At 43.1% G+C, this 23,103-nt stretch overlaps 1 protein-coding gene across 1 annotated transcript in view; it reads right to left on the bottom strand.

The window, feature by feature from the left end:
• The window catches only part of LOC126267848 (nucleolar and coiled-body phosphoprotein 1-like), a 99,067-nt gene extending 84,772 nt beyond the window's left edge, over nt 1–14,295 (bottom strand). Inside the window, exon 1 of the mRNA XM_049973157.1 lies at nt 14,256–14,295. Within this exon, the coding sequence (XP_049829114.1) occupies nt 14,256–14,295 (40 nt within the window). The remainder of the gene's footprint in view (nt 1–14,255) is intronic.
• Nucleotides 14,296–23,103: the final 8,808 nt, after the last annotated feature.

Here is a 23,103-nt window from a genome sequence, read left to right as displayed (position 1 = left end):
GCGCAGCATTTGTGCACCGCCGCCGTCAGTGTCAGCCAGTTTGCCGTGGCATACGGAGCTCCATCGCAGTCTTTTAACACTGGTAGCATGCCGCGACAGCGTGGACGTGAACTGTATGTGCAGTTGACGGACTTTGAGCGAGGGCGTATAGTGGGCATGCGGGAGGCCGGGTGGACATACCGCCGAATTGCTTAACACGTGGGGCGTGAGGACTCCACAGTACATCGATATTGTCGCCAGTGGTCGGCGGAAGGTGCACGTGCCCGTCGACCTGGGACCGGACCGCAGTGACGCACGGATGCACGCCAAGATCGTAGGATCCTACGCAGTGCCGTAGGGGACCGCACCGCCACTTCCCAGCAAATTAGGGACACTGTTGCTCCTGGGGTATTGGCGGGGACCATTCGCAACCGTCTCCATGAAGCTGGGCTACGGTCCCGCACACCGTTAGGCCGTCTTCCGCTCACGCCCCAACATCGTGCAGCCCGCCTCCAGTGGTGTCGCGACAGGCGTGACTGGAGGGACGAATGGAGACGTGCCGTCTTCAGCGATGAGAGTCGCTTCTGCCTTGGTGCCAATGATGGTCGTATGCGTGTTTGGCGCCGTGCAGGTGAGCGCCGCAATCAGGACTGCATACGACCGAGGCACACAGGGCCAACACCCGACATCATGGTGTGGGCAGCGATCTCCTACACTGGCCGTACACCTCTGGTGATCGTCGAGGGGACACTGTATAGTGCACGGTACATCCAAACCGTCATCGAACCCATCGTTCTACCATTCCTAGACCGGCAAGGGAACTTGCTGTTCCAACAGGACAATGCACGTCCGCGTGTATCCCGTGCCACCCAACGTGCTCTAGAAGGTGTAAGTCAACTACCCTGGCCAGCAAGATCTCCGGATCTGTCCCCCATTGAGCACGTTTGGGACTGGATGAAGCGTCGTCTCACGCGGTCTGCACGTCCAGCACGAACGCTGGTCCAACTGAGGCGCCAGGTGGAAATGGCATGGCAAGCCGTTCCACAGGACTACATCCAGCATCTCTACTCTCGTCTCCATGGCATTGCTGCGAAAGGTGGATATACACTGTACTAGTGCCGACATTGTGCATGCTCTGTTGCCTGTGTCTATGTGCCTGTGGTTCTGTCAGCGTGATCGTGTGATGTATCTGACCCCAGGAATGTGTCAATAAAGTTTCCCCTTCCTGGGACAATGAATTCACGGTGTTCTTATTTCAGTTTCCAGGAGTGTATCTGACTGCTTGCGTTACGCATTTCTACATTATCCCACTCTTATATTCTTTAGTCTTAATGAGGTAATCAGAAACAAATCAAGACATCGACTTTGCCTTGTTTATGCACAACATTGGCTTTAGACAAGCAAGATAATGGACAGCATCCTTGGCGATACTAACAATTAATATTTCCCAACAGAATTTCTTACACTACGCGAGGTGACGGAAATTTGAGCTCATTGCAGTTAACAAATATCAGATTTTTTTGATATAGTGCAGATGAAGCTCATGAAATAAAAAAGACAGTGTCGATACCATTTTCATTTTTCTTTCTTATTGATGTTTTTCCAACTCGCATATTCAATGAACATATTTCTAATTCTTTTCACAGTGGTACCGGAAAACTGTATTTCATACTAACTACTGATTTTCTCCCTTGTTATGACAGGCATATCTGTGATAGAACAACTTTGATGTTGGAACATGCGGCAGACCACGGGCGGAGCTTAGGGTATGGATTGGTGTGGAGGGGGATGATTTGGCGGAACTTGTACACCGTCCGGGGCTGTCGCTAACGTTACGTCATTTAGGGTGACTTTTACACTTTATGATGGCAGCTTGAAACACTCCTAATTGAAATCCGTCGATTGTTAATATGTGAACAGCAGCCTAACTTTAATTCTGATGTGACGGTAACCTAATAGATAACCGCTAATCGGGTTTAAGGGGGAGAAACCACATTAGGTGGTTCAAAAATCCGATTTTTTAATTGCAAAAATCGTTAGTTTAACTATCCAAGAATACGCTGTCAAAATTTCAAAGCGAAGTACGCATTCGCTTAAATTTTATGAGCATAGAACCGAGTGAAGATCGGGTACAGGCTCAATCGCAGATAGGACTATGAAGGAATGAATTATTTGAAAAATGTTTAGGTGGCCACACACAAAATGCGAATGCAAGTTTTAATTCCACTATTTGGCGATTAGCTCCCAAACATTTGCACTCCGGACTAAAAGTCGTTGATTTGGCACTGTATTTAGCACCGGGCTTATTTGATGAAGGCAATTCATCCCTTCTGACGGTCATGAAAGAGGCAGGAATTGCAGTAGGCATACAAACCTTCAATTACGCCTAACAATTGAATAAACAGCGCAAGAGCCGTCAGAATCGGCGTAGTTCATTGGAATCGAAGGCAGTTCGGAAAACTCGGAAAGCACTGCTGCAAGCGCAAAACAAAGCCTGTGAGGAAGAAGAAGTCTTACTACATGGTGCTGGAATCGCAGACTAATCGGGAAGCATTTTACATTATTGTTAATTTCCTTGAATTTCTAGTTTCAGAGAATTTATTTTTCAAACGCGTTTGTCTTGAAATAACTTTTTTCTCATTTGCGTGCAGTCTAACTCAAAAAGTATAGACCCGATCATTACGAAAATTGATAGTATGATTCTTTAGAAAATTACGAATTATATGAACCCACTTGTGAGACGATATCATGATTTTAAGGGTACTTGTCTTTGCATAATTAGAGAAAAAATCGTGAAAATCGAAGTAAATTGTTCCAGTACCTGCAAAATTTTTAATTTTCATTGTTTTCACTTGCACTGAAGTTCATATTCTTAGAAAATTAGTTATTAAAATAAAATCAAAACCTTTTAAATTTCAGATGAAAATCGGAATGGCTACACTCCACACCATTGGAGAACTATACACACAACCTTTAGCGAACATCACAGCGTAACGTTGTTATTTTTGTCTGAAATTATTCAAAAAAATTGACAAAAACTGTTCGAAATATGAACGAAATGATGTCAAAATTTCATTAAATTCTGACTAATTCTTCCCACCAAAAATAAAAACAAAAAATCAATGTCAAACAGCCTCCTAATGTGGTTTCCTCCCTTAATTGATTCGGGAGCCATTTCTAATCATGATGCGTCTGCTCAAAAATGTTCCACTGAGGGCCAATCTGGGATCCGGGACGGAGAGGTCACACTTACACTGTTACCATCGACCTGTGTGAGGCAAAATGGTTCCATCTTTGAGTAAGGTGTCGTGGATCTCTTACAAGTTGTCAATCTACGATGGCCATCTTTATTCTCGAGGTTACACGAATTGAGGATTATGCATTGTGTGTACGACTGTTTCAAAGGGGACAATGGATAAAGAGCCTGCTCTACCGGCCACCTAAACCGAAATACAAGGTGTAACAAAAATGTGCGACACGAATTTCAGGACATTTCTCACAGGTAGACGAAGAAATTATGTTGTATGAATATGGGCCTGGAAACTCTTTGTTTCCATGTTGCAGCTGATTTTCTCCATTTCATTAATCATGGGAAACACACATGAACAGAACACACCAGCATACCACATTAACTCTTGTAAGTCGGCTGTTTAGGTTTTTATGTTAGTAACGTCACGTAGCGCTCTGTGTGAAAATCACTGACTGTGCTGTTTGCAGTCTGTGGCTGGTTGGCACTATTGGAATATTCACTGTTGTAGTGTTGGGCAGTTGGATGTGAACAGCGCATAGCGTTGGGCAGTTAGATGCGGGGAGAGAGATGGCAGAGTTTTGAGAGCGGACGATCTGGACGTGTGTCCGTCAGAAAAAGTAAACTTGTAAGACTGGATGTCATGACTATAACTTTTGAACACTATTAAGGTAAATACATTGTTTGTTCTCCATCAAAATCTTTCATCTGCTAACGATGCCTATCAGTAGTTAGTGCCTTCAGTAGTTAGAATCTTTTATTTAGCTGGCAGTATTGGCGCTCGCTGTATTACAGTAGTTCGAGTAACGAAGATTTTTGTGAGGTAAGTGATTCATGAAAGTTGTAGGTTATTGTTAGTCAGGGCCACTTGTTTGTAGGGATTATTGAAAGTCAGATTGCGTTGCGCTAAAAATATTGTGTGTCAGTTAAGTGATGATCAGAATAAGTAAAGAGAGAAATGTCTGAGTACAGACAGCAGTTTGAAAATCAAATAACGTAGAGGTTTTCCAGCATTGTCATTTATAAATTTTTCTAATGGGATGTTTCAGTCTCTCTCACAGCAGACGTCCAATGCGTCCTCCATCGGCATTGATACATGTATCAACTGAATCTCGGATGCGCTGATGTCTCCTTGGAGTAATGCGTACGGTTCCGCAGCCTTCCATAATACGGTCACGAAGACTCTGAACATCTTGATCTTGGGTTCCATACACAAGAAGTTTCAGATTCCTCCACAAATAAAAATCCAGTGGGTTTAGTTGCGGAGAGTGTGGAGGCCGAGCAATTGGTTCATCTCTACCTATCAATCTGTCACCGAATCTGTTATTTAGAAGCTGTCGTACCCTAACACTGAAATGAAGAGGTACTCCATCGTGCATGAAGTATATGTTCTGTACAACGGCTGAAAGGACCGGTTTGCTGATTTCATGTCCCTCCATGAAGCATCAGACTGATGACATTGTGTAATACTGCCTTGTTCCGACTGGTGCGGTTTTTTTTTTTTTTTAATTGGATGTTTTAGAATCAGAAGTAAAATATTCACGAGACCAGGCAGCATCACATTGACGACTAATAAAATCGTGAAAATGTAGGCTTTAGAAATAATGAGCTGAAGTAAAATTCCCCTGCTTCGTCTAATGTTTCGAACTAATTAAATACATGTTATCTTTATGGAACTGAATCATCAGGCACAGGAGTCGCTGTTGGAAAGCGGAAAAGTTTGGTGACTTAAAAGCGCTTTATCTTAAGTTTTTGAATACATGGAATGATTTGCATGATAACTGTAATAATGATCTGACTTCTTTAACACGATAAATTGCAGGCTCGAATTACGTACATTGAAATAGGAAGACGATGGGGCGCGTCACCAAACCGATCACTTCCAACTAATTAACAGGCTGAATTAAACGTAGAACGTCTTTTGGATTACTGGGGCAAGGTACGATTACACTACTTTAAATAAAACATAATGCATTTATAAGCATTTAGTGGTGATTTCATCATTATTTATTACAACAAAAAATAGAACCTTCTCGTCTGGAATTCTAACAGGAAAAAGAACAAGAGTGAGTTATATATTGATTTTTGCATTTTAAAACAATAGAAGAAGGAAAATTCCTCAGATGGTTAAATATGAACAAGAGGTAAACTTTCTCAGTATAATTAAGCCTTTGATGATGAAATCTTCTCGGGCTTCCATCCGGGTAGCTGCGTCGAAAATCCGCGCCAGATCTGGCGAAGATGATGAAAGTGACACTCATCGAAACGTCGCGGATTTTCGTCGCAGCTACCCGGATGGAATCCAGAGAAGATTTCATCAGCAGTATACGCTGGGAAAGCCTACATTCACAGATAAGCCTTTGATGTTGAGACATAATGATTTCTGTGGGAGGGTAACCACAGCATTTACGAAAAGACTATGTAACATCAGCATGACCTTATTGTAAAGTTATTTTTGTATTGCCATTTAGCCTGAAGATGAGGTATAACCCTCGAAACATGTCGCTAAATAAATAATACAATAGCTGACAAAGTTTGTGACTGGTAACGGTAATTTTAAAAAACTTTACATGTTTCTTGAGACAGTCACAGTCGAAAAATAGTCAAAATAATGGTTTCTTATAACTGGCAGAGGATGGCACAGCAGCCAGTCGGTAGTAACTGGCCTGTCGCGACCATGACGCGGAGCTTGTGTTAGTGAACGGTGTACTAACACTGTCACGTCCCAAGGGCCCCAAGATTTAACTACAGGGCGTATAAATATGGAGACTGGCTTTAGCACGGCACTTGGGATTACATCTCGATGAAAGCCTAAATTTAGACAGTGCAAATGTGTGTGACAATGCATATAAAGTCAAGATAAGATCTCCAGCATAAATATCGTGAATTAGAAACTTCCTCCAAACATCTATTGACGGTTGCAAGACACTACATTGGCATCTATCACCTCTTTTGGAGCGAATACGTGGACCGTCCGCTTGCCGAACGTACGACAGGCGAGGATGTTACGAAAAACTCGAGGAGTGTGCTTTTGAGGATCACGGGACCATACAAGACTAAGTCGCTAGGAACGTTCCTAGTGATGCTTTGGCTATACCCTATAGATTAAGGATAACGGGTGACTGCAGTACCTGGCTTCGTAGGGCACTTTTGACCGCATGGCTCTGAGCACTATGAGACTTAATTTCTAAGGTCATCAGTCCCCTAGAACTACTTAAACCTAACTAACCTAAGGACATCACACACATCCATGCCCGAGGCAGGATTCGAACCTGCGACCGTAGCGGTCGCGCTGTTCCAGGCTGTAGCGCCTAGAACCGCTTGGCCACCCCGGCCGGCCTTGATCGCATGCATTCGATTACATGTTACAGGTTACAGGATCGGTAGCAAGTTGGTGGCTTAAAGGAGAGTGGGGCAACGCTATGACGGATAGAATGATCCATGAGCTCCTTCCGAATGTTAGTGATAGACGCATAACAAGGATGCTGCAGAAGTCAGTGGGTTAGTAAATTTCTTGACATGGACAATATTTCAGGTACTTGTGTAGGATAAATAGGAGAATGGACGGAAGGTGCGTGGGTGATGAAGAAGTGTTACAGACGATATTAAAGACCTGATTAGTGGTACCAACGTTTACAGTGTTCTATACAACGTGGAATTGTGTTTGGTGCTGGAAAGGCTGGGAGATGGATTTTCCCACAGGAAATTTGCTGTGTTCTCAGAAAACAGAGCTGTAGGCAGCCCAAAGACAGCGTTGCAGCAGCAACTGGTGAGGTAGGAGGAGCAGCAGCAAGCACTAGAGATCAGACGACGGAGACGTTACTGCGACTTCTTAGATATCTTCAGATGAAACGGAGATACACATCTAACTTTTGGTTGATTTGTTTGTTTCGTGTTTTGTAAGATTTCGTACGTGATATTTATAACGTCGTGAAGTTGATACCACTGGCACACAATCGATGGGATCTAACTAGAATTTCGTGGCTTTTTAGCATTTATGAGTCAGTACATTGTCTTCTGATTTGACGGACGGAACTTGAAATGCTCATCGTGTTCGCTAGCTCCTGAGAGAGGTGCTACACTGCTTGCCTGGAACCATCTGTTGTTAACCAATGACAATGGCATGAACCGTTCTTACCCTAGGTTAGTTTTGGAGAAGGTTAGACTGGTAATGGGGTCATAATAGGCTTATATTTTAGTTTGCATTTGTCGTGCCTATTCTTTTACACTTGTGTGCTTTTGATCGAAACTGTTATTTGACCTTTGTATGTGGATTTTAAAATTAAAATTTAAATTTTTGGTAGGGACTATAGGACCAAACTCCTTAGGACATCAGTTCCTAGGCTTACGGACTACTTAATCTAACTTAAACTAACTTATCCTAAGGACAACACACACACCCATGCCCGAGGAATGACTCGAACCTCCGACGGAGGGATCTGCGAGAACCGTTACAAGACACCTTATCAGGCACTGCTACCCCGCGCGGCTGTATGTGGATTATACGACGTGGAATATACTACACGAATGGTCAATACATTGAGATAAGAAAATAAGTATTAAATAAAATAAAAATATCAAAAAGTCCTCTTCAGATCTTATTAACTTAAGAGTTATTCATCAGGGCTACCTCCGCTTCTTTCGTCTAGTATTTTCGCTTCGAAAATGTTCGTCTTTCTAATTGGCAGTTAGCTGTGACCCAGGAATTTTATCTTCATCTTTACTACTACCCTCAGATTATTATGCCCTCGCTGTTTCCTTGTTGTGCATTTATTGTTTATTTTTTGCCTTTTATCAAGTTTCACAATATACTTTACTGACTCACCCACATCAAAGATCCAAACAGTTTAGGAACGTGTTCTCACACCGTATACAGCCGTAAAATGAACGTTCAAATGAATAGTCTGAGCCAATCGAGATGTTTAAAGCTCATCATGTCACGTATTATTGATCCTCATTATACTAATATCGTTCTCTTGTTTTAGCATCAGGACACAGTTTAATTGTGTTGCTTCCTTCACCATTTTCCAATGTCCCACGGTCTTGGTTTCAGGATTTCGGTTGAATTTTACAGATGTAAATATACACTATATGCAACGTGGTTTTATAAATTTTCGCAGTACGCACTACTGCTATACATATATATATATATATATATATATATATATATATATATATATATATATATTTGTATTTCGACTACAGTGTGAAGGTGTTATTAGAAATTGTATTTCTTAACTACAAGAGAAAATATAAGACTGAAACTGATTTTACCTACTACTGTGCTTTTACAATATGATGCACTGTATTGTTACGTTATATATAGCTGTGATTAGAAAACTGGGGCCTTTATACAGCAAGAGACTATGTCATTGTGTTTTCTCGTATATACGTTTCATTTAAACCGTATGTCAAGGAAGGCCCGTACGCTGAGTATACCGATGTAAATGTAACATATAAAGAGCGGACTAAAACTTGTTTTTAATATTGTTCGTTTTTACACGATAGAATCACTTTCATACACTACCTGTCACTGGAATATAAGGAAGTTAATGTTTGTCAAGCTGTATATGTATATACGTTTTATCGAGTATCTGCCATGTAAGACTGTAATATTCCAGGTAGTTATAGTGTAACTAATAATAATATTATCTTTGTAAAAATACTATCACACATTTACAACGCTCTACAAAGATAAAACACATATGTATAAAACGTAGTCGAATGAAAACGAGACGGATGAAGAAAAATAAAAAAAATTGTTAATTATTTCGGAAATAATGGCCATAGCTGCTAAAACATTTATCCGACTGTGAGATAAGATCTCGGTGCCTTCGAGGGAAAATGTTTGCATTTCCTGCGGAACCGTCATTGTACCCAGGGGTACACATCTTCGTCCGAAGCATATCAACAGCCATGAATGTCTGTCTACAGGGCTCCAAAAATATGGAAGTCGTATGAGGAGAAATCCTGACTATATGGAGGATGCCTGAGCGCATCCCAACGGAACTTCTGCAGTGCATGTGAAACAACCTTAGCAAAATTTGGGCGGGATTGACAACAGCTGAGTGGTCATTGGTGAATGTCGACATTCTGCGGTACGTCTCCCAAATCCATCCCACGCGACGTCGATGGGACTTAAGTGCAGAAATTGACAGGTCTTTCCTTTCGTCGAATATCCTCTCGTTCCAAGAGCTGATCCACCTGAGCTATTCGATGCTGCCGCCCATTGCTACCCCTAAAAAGAGTAAGGGCCAAATACACTCCTGAAAAGAGGCACGTGGGAAAGGAGTAAACTCTTGCAGTAGCTTTGACCGGTGAGTGTATCATCTTCAGATATCAGTGCGCCCATGCAACACATGCCCCCCAACAACATAACACCCGGACCTCAAAACTGTCGTGTTGCATTACTTGTTCCCGCCTCTTACCATCTGAAGGTACGTCCAACATAGAGCAGTGTAGTATCATGTGAAAGTTACTTTCGTCCTTCAATTTTGCACAAGTATCAATTTTGCACACGCATGCATGTATGCATGTGTGTGTACGTGTGTGTGTGTGTGTGTGTGTGTGTGTGTGTGTGTGTGTATTCCGCGTATGTAATGGTCGACGGACAATGATCATTTTCCTGAAAACCCTTTGCTTTCGACATATAAAGTAGGCAACACAGACACTTTCAAAGGAAACTCGTTAGAATTCGTTATTTTTATGTCCCTGAGGAGTTGCCTGTTATAGTATAAAAGTTCCAAGAACAGGCATTGCCAGCAAGGAGAGATTTGCGGCTTGTGACTGGTTTTCAAAACCTTACTAAAAGTTCCCTAGACTTTTCATTAACTCCAGATATACTTCATCTGCATTAAAATATTGCAAGAACAATAAAGTTAATTCTAGTCAAATGCTAAAGTTAATCCTTTGAGTTTTGAATAACACTTAGGTGCTTTTCTGTTCTAGTGATTTTTATTTGTATGAACTAGTTTCCGGCTTATTAGGCCATCTTCAGATAATTACTGGCTATTGTTTAGAAGGAGCTTCTGTTCTTACGAACCAAAGATTCTGGACTAAGACACAACGCACTTACATACGATCTTTAGTTGTGGTATTGTCTTTGGAATTGTCAAACGGGTCTTTTGACTTTTTGTTCTGTAAAACTGTTCTTTAACGTAATATATCACATTTTATGGTTTGTCAGTGCCTTGTATGACAACAATTAGAATTATTTAGAATACACATTATTACAAAATTAGAATTTTTTGGTATTTGATGTGAACATCTGCACTGGACACTAGTTGTTGGTTGTACAACAGCGATGTTTTGTTTGGGGGTTTCATTTTGTAAGTCGCATAAATTCCCAGCTGGTTCTAAATGACCAATTGCCACTGAGCACATCACCACTCTTAAACTTTACACAATACAGTTAACCAGTTACTAACCACAAAGTGTCCGAATAGTAAACAAAGTTACACCTCAATATAATGTAAAATCCCTTATGTGTTTACATTCCTGACTGTAACCCAACTGTAACAATGTAATGTTTGGTATTTATTTATGCACAGTTTTTCTAATAACAAAATGTAAGCCCCAAAGATAACATCGCTGTTGTATAACCAACAATTAGTGTCCAGTGCAAGTGCTCACAACAAATACAAAAAATTGTAATTTTGTAATAATTTTTATTCTAAATAATTCTATTTGTTGTCATACATGGTACTGACAAACCATAAAATGTGATTTATTATGTTAAAGAACAGTTTTACAGAACAAAAAGCCAAAAGCCCCATTTGACAATTCTAAAGACAATACCACAACTAAAGATCGTATGTAAATGCGTTGTATCTTTGTCCAGGATCTTTGGTTCGTAAGAACATAAGCTCCTAGTAAACAATAGCCAGTAGTTATCTGAAGATGACCTAATAAGCTGAAGACTAGTTCATACAAATAAAAATCAGTAGAACAAAAAACCGCCGAAGTGTTATTCAATCCGCAATATGGAAATGTTCTATCAAGAAGCGACGGAAGAATCCATAAATAAGATTAATCCTTTGATTTCGGATGGTTATTCGTTATCAGTATTATGTAAAGGCTGTCCTAATAAGAATGCACGATTTTTGTTTCTGAATAAAAGATATTAACTGAAATCCTTTTGCAGGGTGACAATTACAGAACTATAACAAGAAAAACTAACTTAGTTACTAACTACGGCGTGCACCCACTTTATTCAACGTATAAACGTCATTATGGACATTCCAATTTAGGTTATGACATGTTCGATATGCCTGCCATCATTAGCGATGATGTGGCGCAGACGAATCTCGAAACTCTGTATAACCCGCTGAAGTGTCGGAACATCTATGACGTCGATGACCTCCTGAATAGGTGGTTTTAGCTCAGCAATGGTTTTGGGGTATTGCTGTACATCTTTTCTTTAATATAGCCCCACAAGAAGGAGTCGCATGTGTTCAGATCCGGAGAATATGGCGGCCAATTGCGGTCCATGCCAGTGACATCTGGCTACCCCGGAGCCAGAACGCAGTTCCAAACTACTCCTCCAGGACATAAACACTCTCCTGCTTCGACGGGTCGAGCTCCGTCGTGCATGAAACACATCTTGTCAAAATCAGGGTCATATTGGATACTGGGCATGAAATCATCCTCCAAATCCTTAACATACCGTTCGTAGTCATCGTGCCATCAAGGAATATCGCACCGATTATTCCGTGGCTGGACATTGCACTCCTCATTGAGAGTGAAGAGACGTCTCGATCGCGAAATGCGGATTCTCAGTCCCACAAAAGAGCCAATTTTGCTCATTGACGAATCCATCCAAATGGAAATGGGCTTCATCGGTAAACCAAACCATACATGCACATACTAATTCCCAACAAGCTCCGCTGTCAGCCGTGCTACTTGAACGTCCTAACTCAAACCGTTCAGAAGCTATGACGATTTTATTTCATACAGTTCAATAACTATCAACCTGTATTTTAAACGCTTCAGTATATGTTTCGGTTATATATGGAAAACGATATCGAGAAGATGCTCCATAAAACATTGTTGACAAACATTTAGCAATTTTATAAAATTTTGATGACATTTTCGATCTCTATCGATTCCCGTGATAATACGTTCATTTTTTTCCTTTTAAATCAGGGATCGTTCTTGGTTTGTTGATGTAAACAGGTGGCCCCAAGTAACCACCTTCGGAATAGTCACATGACGTCGCATCGTAACGTCTTGATGGTGACTTGTAATTTCGTCCGTAGCTCGTGTTTTCTGGCTAGCGCTGCTGTCTCTGGATCACGGGGTCCCAGTTTCGATTCCCTAACTGGTCGAGAACTTTCTCTGTTTGTGTTGTCCTCTTTATTTCATCATTATTCCGGAGGAATGGCGCGACTGTATTGTGGGAAGATTGGGAATTCGTACGGGCCCTGATAACCGAGTAGTTGAGCGTTTTACAAACCAGATATCATCACCATCATCAACTTCTGGTCTCCATGATGTGAGATGCGAAAATCCGGAAACTTTTCGTGCAACAATGCTCGTGATTCGTCCATGGTATGCCAGATGGGGCTGTCTTTTTTGGACTACTTGGTTTCAAGGCCCATCCCCTCCAATTGGAGCGCTATTGTATACCACTCACCGTCACTTATTACCAACTGAATTCTCAGTCCACCCGCCTAAAATCTATACCAAACAGTGGCTCGATGTGGTTGCATTGACTGTTGAAGAATTATGAAAGAATAGTCGTCGCCCGAAATCTGACAGTTATTCTAGCTGACACATCCATCCAGCTGGGAATGTGCCCCATCGTTAAAGGTGACGTTACTCGAAAAATTATCATACCTATTTTTGTTTTCCAGTATCTAATCAGTGAAATCACACTGCTACTGACGGTAGGATGGCAGTAATTATTGCGTCTTTTGAATTTTGTAAGCGCGTAGAAGAAAGCCTTTTCTCAGAATTCGCTGCTCGATGCTGCATATAACGTTCTGTTTCCGTGATGGAGGACTTACCCTCTTATTTTCTAGCCGGCCAGGTTGGCCGAGCGGTTCTAGGCGCTACAGTCTGGAAGCGCTCGACCGCTACGGCCGCAGGTTCGAATCCTGCCTCGGGAATGGATGTCTGTGATGTCCTTAGGTTAGTCAGGTTTAAGTAGTTCTAAGCTCTAGGGGGCAGATGATCTTAGAACTTAAGTCCCATAGTGCTCAGAGACATTTGAACCATTTGATCTTATTTACTGAGAGGCAACATTTTCAGTAGAACGGCCGGTACGGTGTCGCTTTGGGGTCTTGAAATTAGCAACAGCACTACTTTCCTAGAACTTTCCGACTACTTGCCGAGTTGTCAATGCATCGCGCACCTTTCACCGAGGGAAAATTGTACGCAATTTGGGAAATCCCTCTAAACCACTTTCCCATGCTTTGACGATGAGAAAGTGATATTTGACGGTAAGCGGTTCATTTTCACTAACCGTAATTCTTCAAGACGACAACTGAGCAAACGCAAGCGTTGCCAAACAGTCAGATCGAAAATAGCACGTCATTTAAATTACGTATTCTTGTCGTGTATATACCTGTCGTTAGAAGGCTGTGTTACGGCAATTCTCAGAACTGAGCCTCCAGTAGGTAAGAAACGATGGGCGAGCACAAGGAGCCGCTCCCATTCTAGTCGCGCGTACAGGAATAAAGTGATTGATCGCCGGTGAACGGCAGCCACTGTGTCGTACGCCAGCTACTGACGCCCCGGCGACGCGACCTGACAGGTCGGCGAGAAACGGCCGCGCGCCCCTGGCCGACGTATAGCAGTGTCCAGAGTCCAGCGCCCGCCCCTGCCCGCCTACTCCGATAGATGTTAATGCGGCGACTCAATTTAAATATTAACGACCGCTCCGGCAATGACGTTAGCTTCGACCCGCGGCGGCGTCGAGCCCTTGAAGGACGGCTGGCTGTCACGAGAGCCTCTCAGCCGCACAAAGCACCCCCCCCCCCCCCCCCCCTGCGCCCCCCGCGCTGCACTTGGCACCTGATCCACTCACCAGCCGAGGCGCGCTCCTTGCTGCGTGCCACTCCAGACATTTTTGCTTCCGGAATGCATTATCGCACTCCACATTAATATCGTATATTTGTGCAGCATGTGAATCTATCATAGTCTTAGGAAAGTGACGCACTACGTCGTTCCACTTACTCGTACTGAAAGGTGTCTGCTGTTATACGTAGCCGGCCTTGGTGACCGAGCGGTTCTAGGCGCTCGAGTCCGGAACCGCGCTGCTGCTACGGTCGCAGGTTCGAATCCTGCCTCGGGTACGGATGTGTGTGATGTCGTTAGGTTTCAGTAGTTCTAAGTCTAGGGGACGGATGGCCTCAGATGTTAAGTCCCGTAGTACTTAGAGCCATTTGAACCATTTTTTCACATACGTCTTTTACGCCGCATATTCGCGCGCACGTATCTCAGAGATATGTATTCACTTGTCCGTCTGCTGCGGAGGGCATCTCTGGGTGGAAACAGTTGCGACTTACCAAATCTTCCGAGCATTGACGGGACTGGGCCAACACGGAAGTTCGACGTCAGAATCGGTTCGTGACTGGAGTCATCGACTGTGCGGCTGGCCCCGGCGGAGGTTCGAGTCCTCCCTCGGGCATGGGTGTGTGTGTTTGTCCTTAGGATAATTTAGCTGGAGTAGTGTGTCAGCTTAGGGACTGATGACCTTAGCAGTTAAGTCCCATAACATTTCACACACATTTGAACATTTTCGTTTCGTGGAGTCGGAAAGTGACACTCTCCTCTCTGCGCTCTAGCCTTTCGCTTGCTGCAGTGATGTCCAAGTGTCGATTCTACCTAGTAGTGCAGAAAGCTATAGATATGGTACCAGGTCTATTTAAATGACTTCTTTCTGCGTTATTGTGAGATAGTTGCTGGCTCGCATGCCTGCGCTGGATTTTCACATTGTACAGCAAAACATTTCTTTCCGCAATACGTTTTTTGCAGTCGTGATTAAACTGGGAAGTATAAGGTCTGGGTTCTTCCATCCTTCCTCGTCCACGATAGGTTTCTTTCCGCGATTGGTTTTTTTTTTTTTTTTTTTTTTTTTTTTTTTTTTTTTTTTTTTTTTACAGTCGAGATTAACGTGGGAAGTGTAAGGTCTGGGTTCGTCCCTCCTTGTTCGTCCACTCAACTTTACACAGCTCTTGGGATTAACATACAGTCTTATTTAAGTCATGCAAGGTTTCAAGTCCCTTCCAATCGTTACATAAAATTTCAGGTGATAATTCTAACATGTGGTTATTTTGCCCATATGGCTCTGAGCACTATGGGACTTAGCATCTGAGGTCATCAGTCCCGTAGAACTTAGAACCACTTAAACCTAACTAACCTAAGGACATCACACACATCTGTGCCCGAGCCAGGATTTGAACCTGCGACCGTACATCCATGCCCGAGCCATGATTTGAACCTGCGACCGTATTGGTCTTCTGCTGCGCCCATCGTTTCTTACCTACGGGAGGGTCAGTTACTGAGAATTGCCGTAACACAGCCTAACCTAAGGACATCACACACATCTGTGCCCGAGCCATGATTTGAACCTGCGACCGTATTGGTAGCGCGGTTCCAGACCGAAGCGCCTAGAACCGCTCGGCCACTCCGGCCGGCTGTGGTTATTTTCTTTTGTCCCTTTTCTTCTTCTTTTTCTTCTTCGTCTTCTTCTACACTTCAAGGTTTGGGCACCTGTGCCTGTTGCGTCTTTTCACTGCCACCTTGTTCTGTGTTTTCTTACGTCCGTTCTTCCTTTTGGCTGTTACAGTATGGCCTCACGTGGGACCGTCCCTAGACTGTAGGTGATGTTTCCATAACGTTTTGTTTTCTTCATTTTTCATTAATATTATACATATTTAGTTTACGCTTAATACCTTATTTCATACATGGCCTACCCTTCTTCTTGTGTATTCTCCGGAGAACCTCCTCATTCCTTATCTTACTGGTCCACGAAATTTTCAACATCCTTCGAAACCACAGCATTTCAAACGTTTCGCTTCCCTCCTGTTTCGATTTTCCACAGTCCATAGTTCACTACCATACAAGGCTGCGCTACAAATGTACATTCTCATAAATTTCTTCCTCAAGCTATAGTGCACGTTTGATGCAAATATTCTATTGACCAGCCACTTTGCCTGTGTTGGTCTGCTTTTCATGCCATCTTTGCGTCGTCCGTCGTGCTTCCAAGCTGGCAGAATGCTTTAACTTCGTTTATTTAGTGGTCACCAATCTTGATATTAAGTTTATCGCTAATGTCGTTTCTGCCAGTCATTATTACTTTCCTCTTTCTTCGCTTTTCTCTCAATCCATATTTTCCACTCATTATACCGTACATTCTATTCAACACATCCTGCAATTCTTCTTCATTTTCAGTGAGGTTACTTCCTTCCGACACAGATTCATTCATTCCGAGTTAGCATGACACTTCTTGATTATAGGTGACGCGTAAACTGATAGCGTCAGTTTAGTGATTCGTCAATACCTTTTTCTCACTGACACTCCCCCACACACGCACAAAATGGTGACAGAAAAAAAGGTTATCGCGTACAGCGCTTTGGCTATCTGTACAGTAGAACTAAGACATCAGAAATGATTTATTGATTATTTCTACAAAATCCATTCGAAACACATTTTGCAGATAGTATCTGCGAATACCACTGAATACACCTGCAAAATTATATCAGTGTATGACGCATAGTTGAGGAGATATGACGTTTCATACATCTGAGTTCGAATCCAGGGGTTGGAGTAAGACACTTGTATACATTGTTAATTTGATGAACAGACCATCATTATTTTCCATCCAAATTTTTTCCGTGTCGTCCAAATTTCTCGACTGTCAATTCTCTAATGGTTCTAATGGCTCTGAGCACTATGGGACCACAGCTGTAATCAGTCCCCTAGAACTTAAAACTACATAAACCTAACTAACCTAAGGACAACACACACATCCATGCCCGAGGCAGGATCCGAAACTGCGACCGTAGCGGTCGCGCGGCTCCAGACTGAAGCGCCCAGAACCGCTCGGCAACCTCGGCCGGCTGTTAATTCTCTTTCTGATGTCAAGCGATCCTGTAATGTTGTTCGCTCTGACGTATCTTTCAACATCACCACTGCCTTTTCGATGTCTGCAATCGATGACACTCCGTTCTGTACAATATTTTCACGCTTCGCTTTGTTAGCGACAGATGACACGTTTTCACTTACGTATAGCTTTCCTGCCTTGATTACCTGCCTGACGTTGCTACGTCGACATAGCAACTACTGCAGTCCTCTCCGCCACGTGTCAAGCAAGCGTGAGTGCGCAAAGCTCCAACTCAGACAGGCACAGAGGGAAAACTGTCTCTACACGGCGTGCGTGTTGTGAATTATACATGTGCTCACGTAACGCAGCCTGTTGAGCATTAGCTTGTGATGTACGGGGAAAAAAACCAGCTCGCTCTGGTTGCGGACTTTGGCATCTACATCGTCCTATCCCATTGCTGTTCGATATGGTTTTCCACAACCATTTTCCGGTGAACTGATTACTTATTTCTGAATCAGGTACAAATTTCGTTACCAGTTGCGGTCTCGCTCCATTTTTTGTCTTCTTTTGACTTTATATTCTTTCAACGAGTCTGCCGTCATCCTCCGGCTTTCCCTACCTTGTGAGAAATATTTCATGTCATCAGTCCGCCATACCCAACAACTGAATATCGCGTTACATATTCTAATCTTCCTAAGTTTTACTTTCTGCTGCTGCTTACAGTAAGAAGTTAACAATGTTGAGTGTTTTAGCGGCTATACCATTAACATTTCCCTTCCCTCTTTTTTGACACCTTTCCTCCCTTTTATTTTTAATACTTCCACATTTCATACGATTTTTTCTATATCTCTGTAGTCTCCACGTTAAATGGTTTTTAAAAAGTTCGCTTTCCATTTACATTCAGCATTACATTCCTCAACTATTTCATGTCAATTTATTTATTCCGGCTTTAGGTAACATACAGCTGTCTTAGCTATACAGAGTTAAGACTTTGACTTAAAGTAATATGACATAGTAAGTTTTACTGTGTACACAGTAAAATATTCTAAAGACAGGGTGTATCATAATCAATGCCGCAAACGCATACAGTTGAAAACACACGACACTAGAAGCAAAAAGGTATCAGTAAACACAGATCCGCAGGCGAACCGTTTGCGAGATATTTGGGACTTTACCAGTCACTACTGATGTGATTCTGTTTAAATATCGCGTGCCAGTCTGTGGTGTGGTCTTTGTTTACATATTCGAGACGCGAAGTTGTAAACTGAGTGGTTACGACAGTAAGAGTGCCACTCATGTCACTTGTTTGCTGAGCGTCAGTGACGTGGTACGAGTGTTGGTGGTAACATGCATCATTGCAGAAACGAGGAGTATGCTGATTTTTTTAAATTTATTAACCTTTAGCATTAACCTTTTATCCAGAGAAGTGAGTAATTACAGATTTGGTATACAATATCATATATACAGCGTAGATATTAGAAATTACATTAATTCCAAGTTAACTCCATGGTACACTTTGAACATTCACACACTCAACACAGTCCACATACAGGGTGTTTCAAAAATAACCGGTATATTTGAAACGGCAATAAAAACTAAACGAGCAGCGATAGAAATACACCGTTTGTTGCAATATGCTTGGGACAACAGTACATTTTCAAGCGGACAAACTTTCGAAATTACAGTAGTTACAATTTTCAACAACAGATGGCGCAGCAAGTGATGTGAAAGATATAGAAGACAACACAGTCTATGGGTGCGCCATTCTGTATGTCGTCTTTCTGCTGTAGGCGTGTGCTGTTCACAACGTGCAAGTGTGCTGTGGACAACATGGTTTATTCCTTAGAACAGAGGATTTTTCTGGTGTTGGAATTCCACCGCCTAGAACACAGTGTTGTTGCAACAAGACGCAGTTTTCAACGGAGGTTTAATGTAAACAAAGGACCGAAAAGCGATACAATAAAGGATCTGTTTGAAAAATTTCAGCGGACTGGGAACGTGACGGATGAACGTGCTGGAAAGGTAGGGCGACCGCGTACGGCAACCACAGAGGGCAACGCGCAGCTAGTGCAGCAGGTGATCCAACAGCGGCCTCGGGTTTCCGTTCGCCGTGTTGCAGCTGCGGTCCAAATGACGCCAACGTCCACGTATCGTCTCATGCGCCAGAGTTTACACCTCTATCCATACAAAATTCAAACATGGCAACCCCTCAACGCCGCTACCATTGCTGCACGAGAGACATTCGCTAACGATATAGTGCACAGGATTGATGACGGCGATATGCATGTGGGCAGCATTTGGTTTACTGACGAAGCTTATTTTTACCTGGACGGCTTCGTCAATAAACAGAACTGGCGCATATGGGGAACCGAAAAGCCCCATGTTGCACTCCCATCGTCCCTGCATCCTCAAAAAGTACTGGTCTGGGCCGCCATTTCTTCCAAAGGAATCATTGGCCCATTTTTCAGATCCGAAACGGTTACTGCATCACGCTATCTGGGCATTCTTCGTGAATTTGTGGCTGTACAAACTGCCTTAGACGACACTGCGAACACCTCGTGGTTTATGCAAGATGGTGCCCGGCCACATCGCACGGCCGACGTCTTTAATTCCCTGAATGAATATTTCGATGATCGTGTGATTGCTTTGGGCTATCCGAAACATACAGGAGGCGGCGTGGATTGGCCTCCCTATTCGCCAGACATGAACCCCTGTGACTTCTTTCTGTGGGGACACTTGAAAGACAAGGTGTACCGCCAGAATCCAGAAACAATTGAACAGCTGAAGCAGTACATCTCACCTGCATGTGAAGCCATTCCGCCAGACACGTTGTCAAAGGTTTCGGGCAATTTAATTCAGAGACTACGCCATATTATTGCTACGCATGGTGGATATGTGGAAAATATCGTACTATAGAGCTTCCCAGACCGCAGTGCCGTCTGTTGTTGACAATTGTTAGTACTGTAATTTCGAAAGTTTGTCTGCCTGAAAATGTACTGTTGTCCCAAGCATATTGCAACAAACGGTGTATTTCTATCGCTGCTCGTTTAGTTTTTATTGCCGTTTCAAATATACCGGTCATTTTTAAACACCCTTTATCACAACCTATTACGCTGGAAGATTTGGGTCTGACTTTCAACTGAATATCTGCCTCTTACAGAAGTCGGGAAATACTGACATAGTCCGTTGTGGTCAGCTATCGAAACAAGTCCCTCACAGATGTAGGTTGAGGAAGTGTTCTGATCAAGGCCTTAAGGTTCTTATGGTGTTGCCTGTCACAGAGTGAACACCCTAGTATCGGATGGTTGAGGTCTGCAAAACAATGGTTCAAATGGCTCTGAGCACTATGGGACTTACCATCCGAGGTCATCAGTTCCCTAGATTTAGGGACCGTGGTAGCAGCGCGGTTCCGGACTGAAGCGCCTAGAACCACTCGGCCACCTCGTCCGGTTGAAATTGCAATCATTTGTTTGTCTGCATGTATATATCACATCTTTTTTCTCTCTCTTAGAGTGTAGAAGCGGTCGAGATAAAAATTTCTGACAAAACCCTCCATAAAGACTGCGGTCTGCACCTAAGCACAGTTTAGGATTCCGCCATCGGCACTTTAAAGCGAGCGCAGCGGTCTTGCAACCAAACATTACCCTAAATGGCAAGTGTCGTCACAGGCTGTAGCACGGTTGTTTAAGGACGGCACCGGCAACCATGCAACAGTCATCACTTTACAATGGCCGAGGAACAATCGTCCGGAAGCTGGTGAGCGTTTAACCGTTTGACGGGCTGGAAGCTCGAATTTTATCATTAGGTGTTGGCATGAAACTATGCATTCACACAAGTCGTTGGTAGGATTACGAACGTACGAGGGGCGTTTGAAAAGTCCGTGCAAAAATAAAAACTACTTACGTATTTCGGGTAAACCTTTTTTTTATTTTCCGACATAGTCTCCTTTTAGACTTACACACTTTGTCCAACGCTGTTCTAATTTGTTGATCCCTTCCGAATGATAGGAACTGTCCAAGTCTGCCAAATAGCTCTTAGTTGTTGCAGTCACCTGCTCGTTTGAATAAAATCTTTGTCCCGCCGGCAATTTTTTCAAATTGGGGAACAAATAGTAGTCCAAGGGAGCCAAGTCTGGAGAATAGGGGGGAGTTGGAATTCTTTTTCCATTAATATTGCGACCACAACTGCTGAGGTGTGTGCTGGTGCAGCGTCGTGATGGAAACGGACCTTTTTGCGGTCCAATTGCCGGCGTTTTTCTTGCAACTCGGTTTTCAAACAGTCCAGTAACGATGACTAATATGCACCTGTAATAGTTTTACCCTTTTCCAGATAGTCGATGAGGATTATTCCTTGCGAATCCCAAAAGACAGTCGCCATAACCTTTCCGGCCGAAGGTATGGTCTTCGCCTTTTTTGGTGCAGATCCTCTCTTGGTAACCCATCGTTTAGATTGTTTTTTGGTCTCAGGAGTATAGTAATGTATCCGTGTTTCATCCACAGTGACTAAACGACGCTTAAAGTCCTGCGGATTATTCCTGAACAGCTGCAAACCATCCTTGCAACACTTCACACGATTCCGGTTTTGGTCAAGGGTAAGCAATCGCGGAAGCCATCTTGCAGATAGCTTTCTCATGTCCAAAGGTTTATGCAAAATATTACGTAGCCCTTCATTCGAGATGCCCACCGCACTAGCAATCTCACGCACCTTAACTCTTCTGTCATCCATCACCATATCATGGATTTTATCAATGATTTCTGAAGTCGTAACCTCCACAGGGTGTCCAGAACGTTCAGCATCAGTTGTGCCCATATGGCAACCCAAAAAATTTTGAAACCACTTATAAACTGTTCTAACCGAAGGCGCGGAGTCGCCGTAATGTTTATCAAGATTCTCTTTTGTCTCTTGAGGCGTTTTGTCTTTCATTTTTTGACAATCACTCGACTTTCTTCATTCACACGAATGCCAAAGAAATAAACCAATATGGCTGAAACTTGGTGTGCGTTCCTTACAAAGATGCTACTAACTAAACATGACCTCGATACGCGCCGGTGGTGCCATCTGTCGTACTCTGCACGGACTATTCAAACGTCCCTCGTATGTGGCACCAGATATCTAACTACGCAATTCCTGAGTCGGTGGTTTGTGGGTGCGGAGATGGCGTCCAGTAGCGTCCCAGATGCATGTTGGGTTCAGATCAGGCGAATTTGGTGCCCAAGCGAAATCACTGTCAAGTTTCTCAAAACTTTCTGATATGATTCAGGCTTTTTTACAAGATCAGTTTCCCTGTCTTTAAAGTAGGGGAGGACATCAAGCATGAAGGGTTGCAAGTGACACAACAACGTCCGCGTAGTCGACAGCTATCGCCGTGCCTTCAGTTATTACCACAGGTGAATACCCCGGTAGTACAATAATATCCACATCTGCCTGCGTCGGTGGCGCGGTGCGTACTTCGAGCAGCCATTCGCCTTCGTGACGGTGAATCCGGACACGCCATCGAGCTTTGTAACAAGAAATGTGACTCATCGGAACAGACGACACGTTTTCATTGATCAACAATCCAATTTAGATGATGAAGTGCCCACTGAAATCGTAATGGATAATATCGTTGAGTCAACATTGTTGTCTACTTGTCTGCCCCACGTTCAACAGTTTGTACTGAACATCGGGCTCTAAATACTTGCGCCTACGTAGCGTTGCAGTATATGATGAGACAAGAAAGTCCAACACCTGCTCTTTCTCAGGTGATTGGACGTAACGGTCTGCTCTTTGCCAAAGTAGTTCTTGTAAGCGTATTTCGCCATTGGGGCCTGCGTGGGCTAAATAATGA

Source organism: Schistocerca gregaria, chromosome 4 (genome assembly GCF_023897955.1).
Source record: "Schistocerca gregaria isolate iqSchGreg1 chromosome 4, iqSchGreg1.2, whole genome shotgun sequence".
NCBI classification, from domain to species: Eukaryota; Metazoa; Arthropoda; class Insecta; order Orthoptera; family Acrididae; genus Schistocerca; species Schistocerca gregaria.
This window is presented reverse-complemented; position numbering and strand designations above follow the sequence as displayed.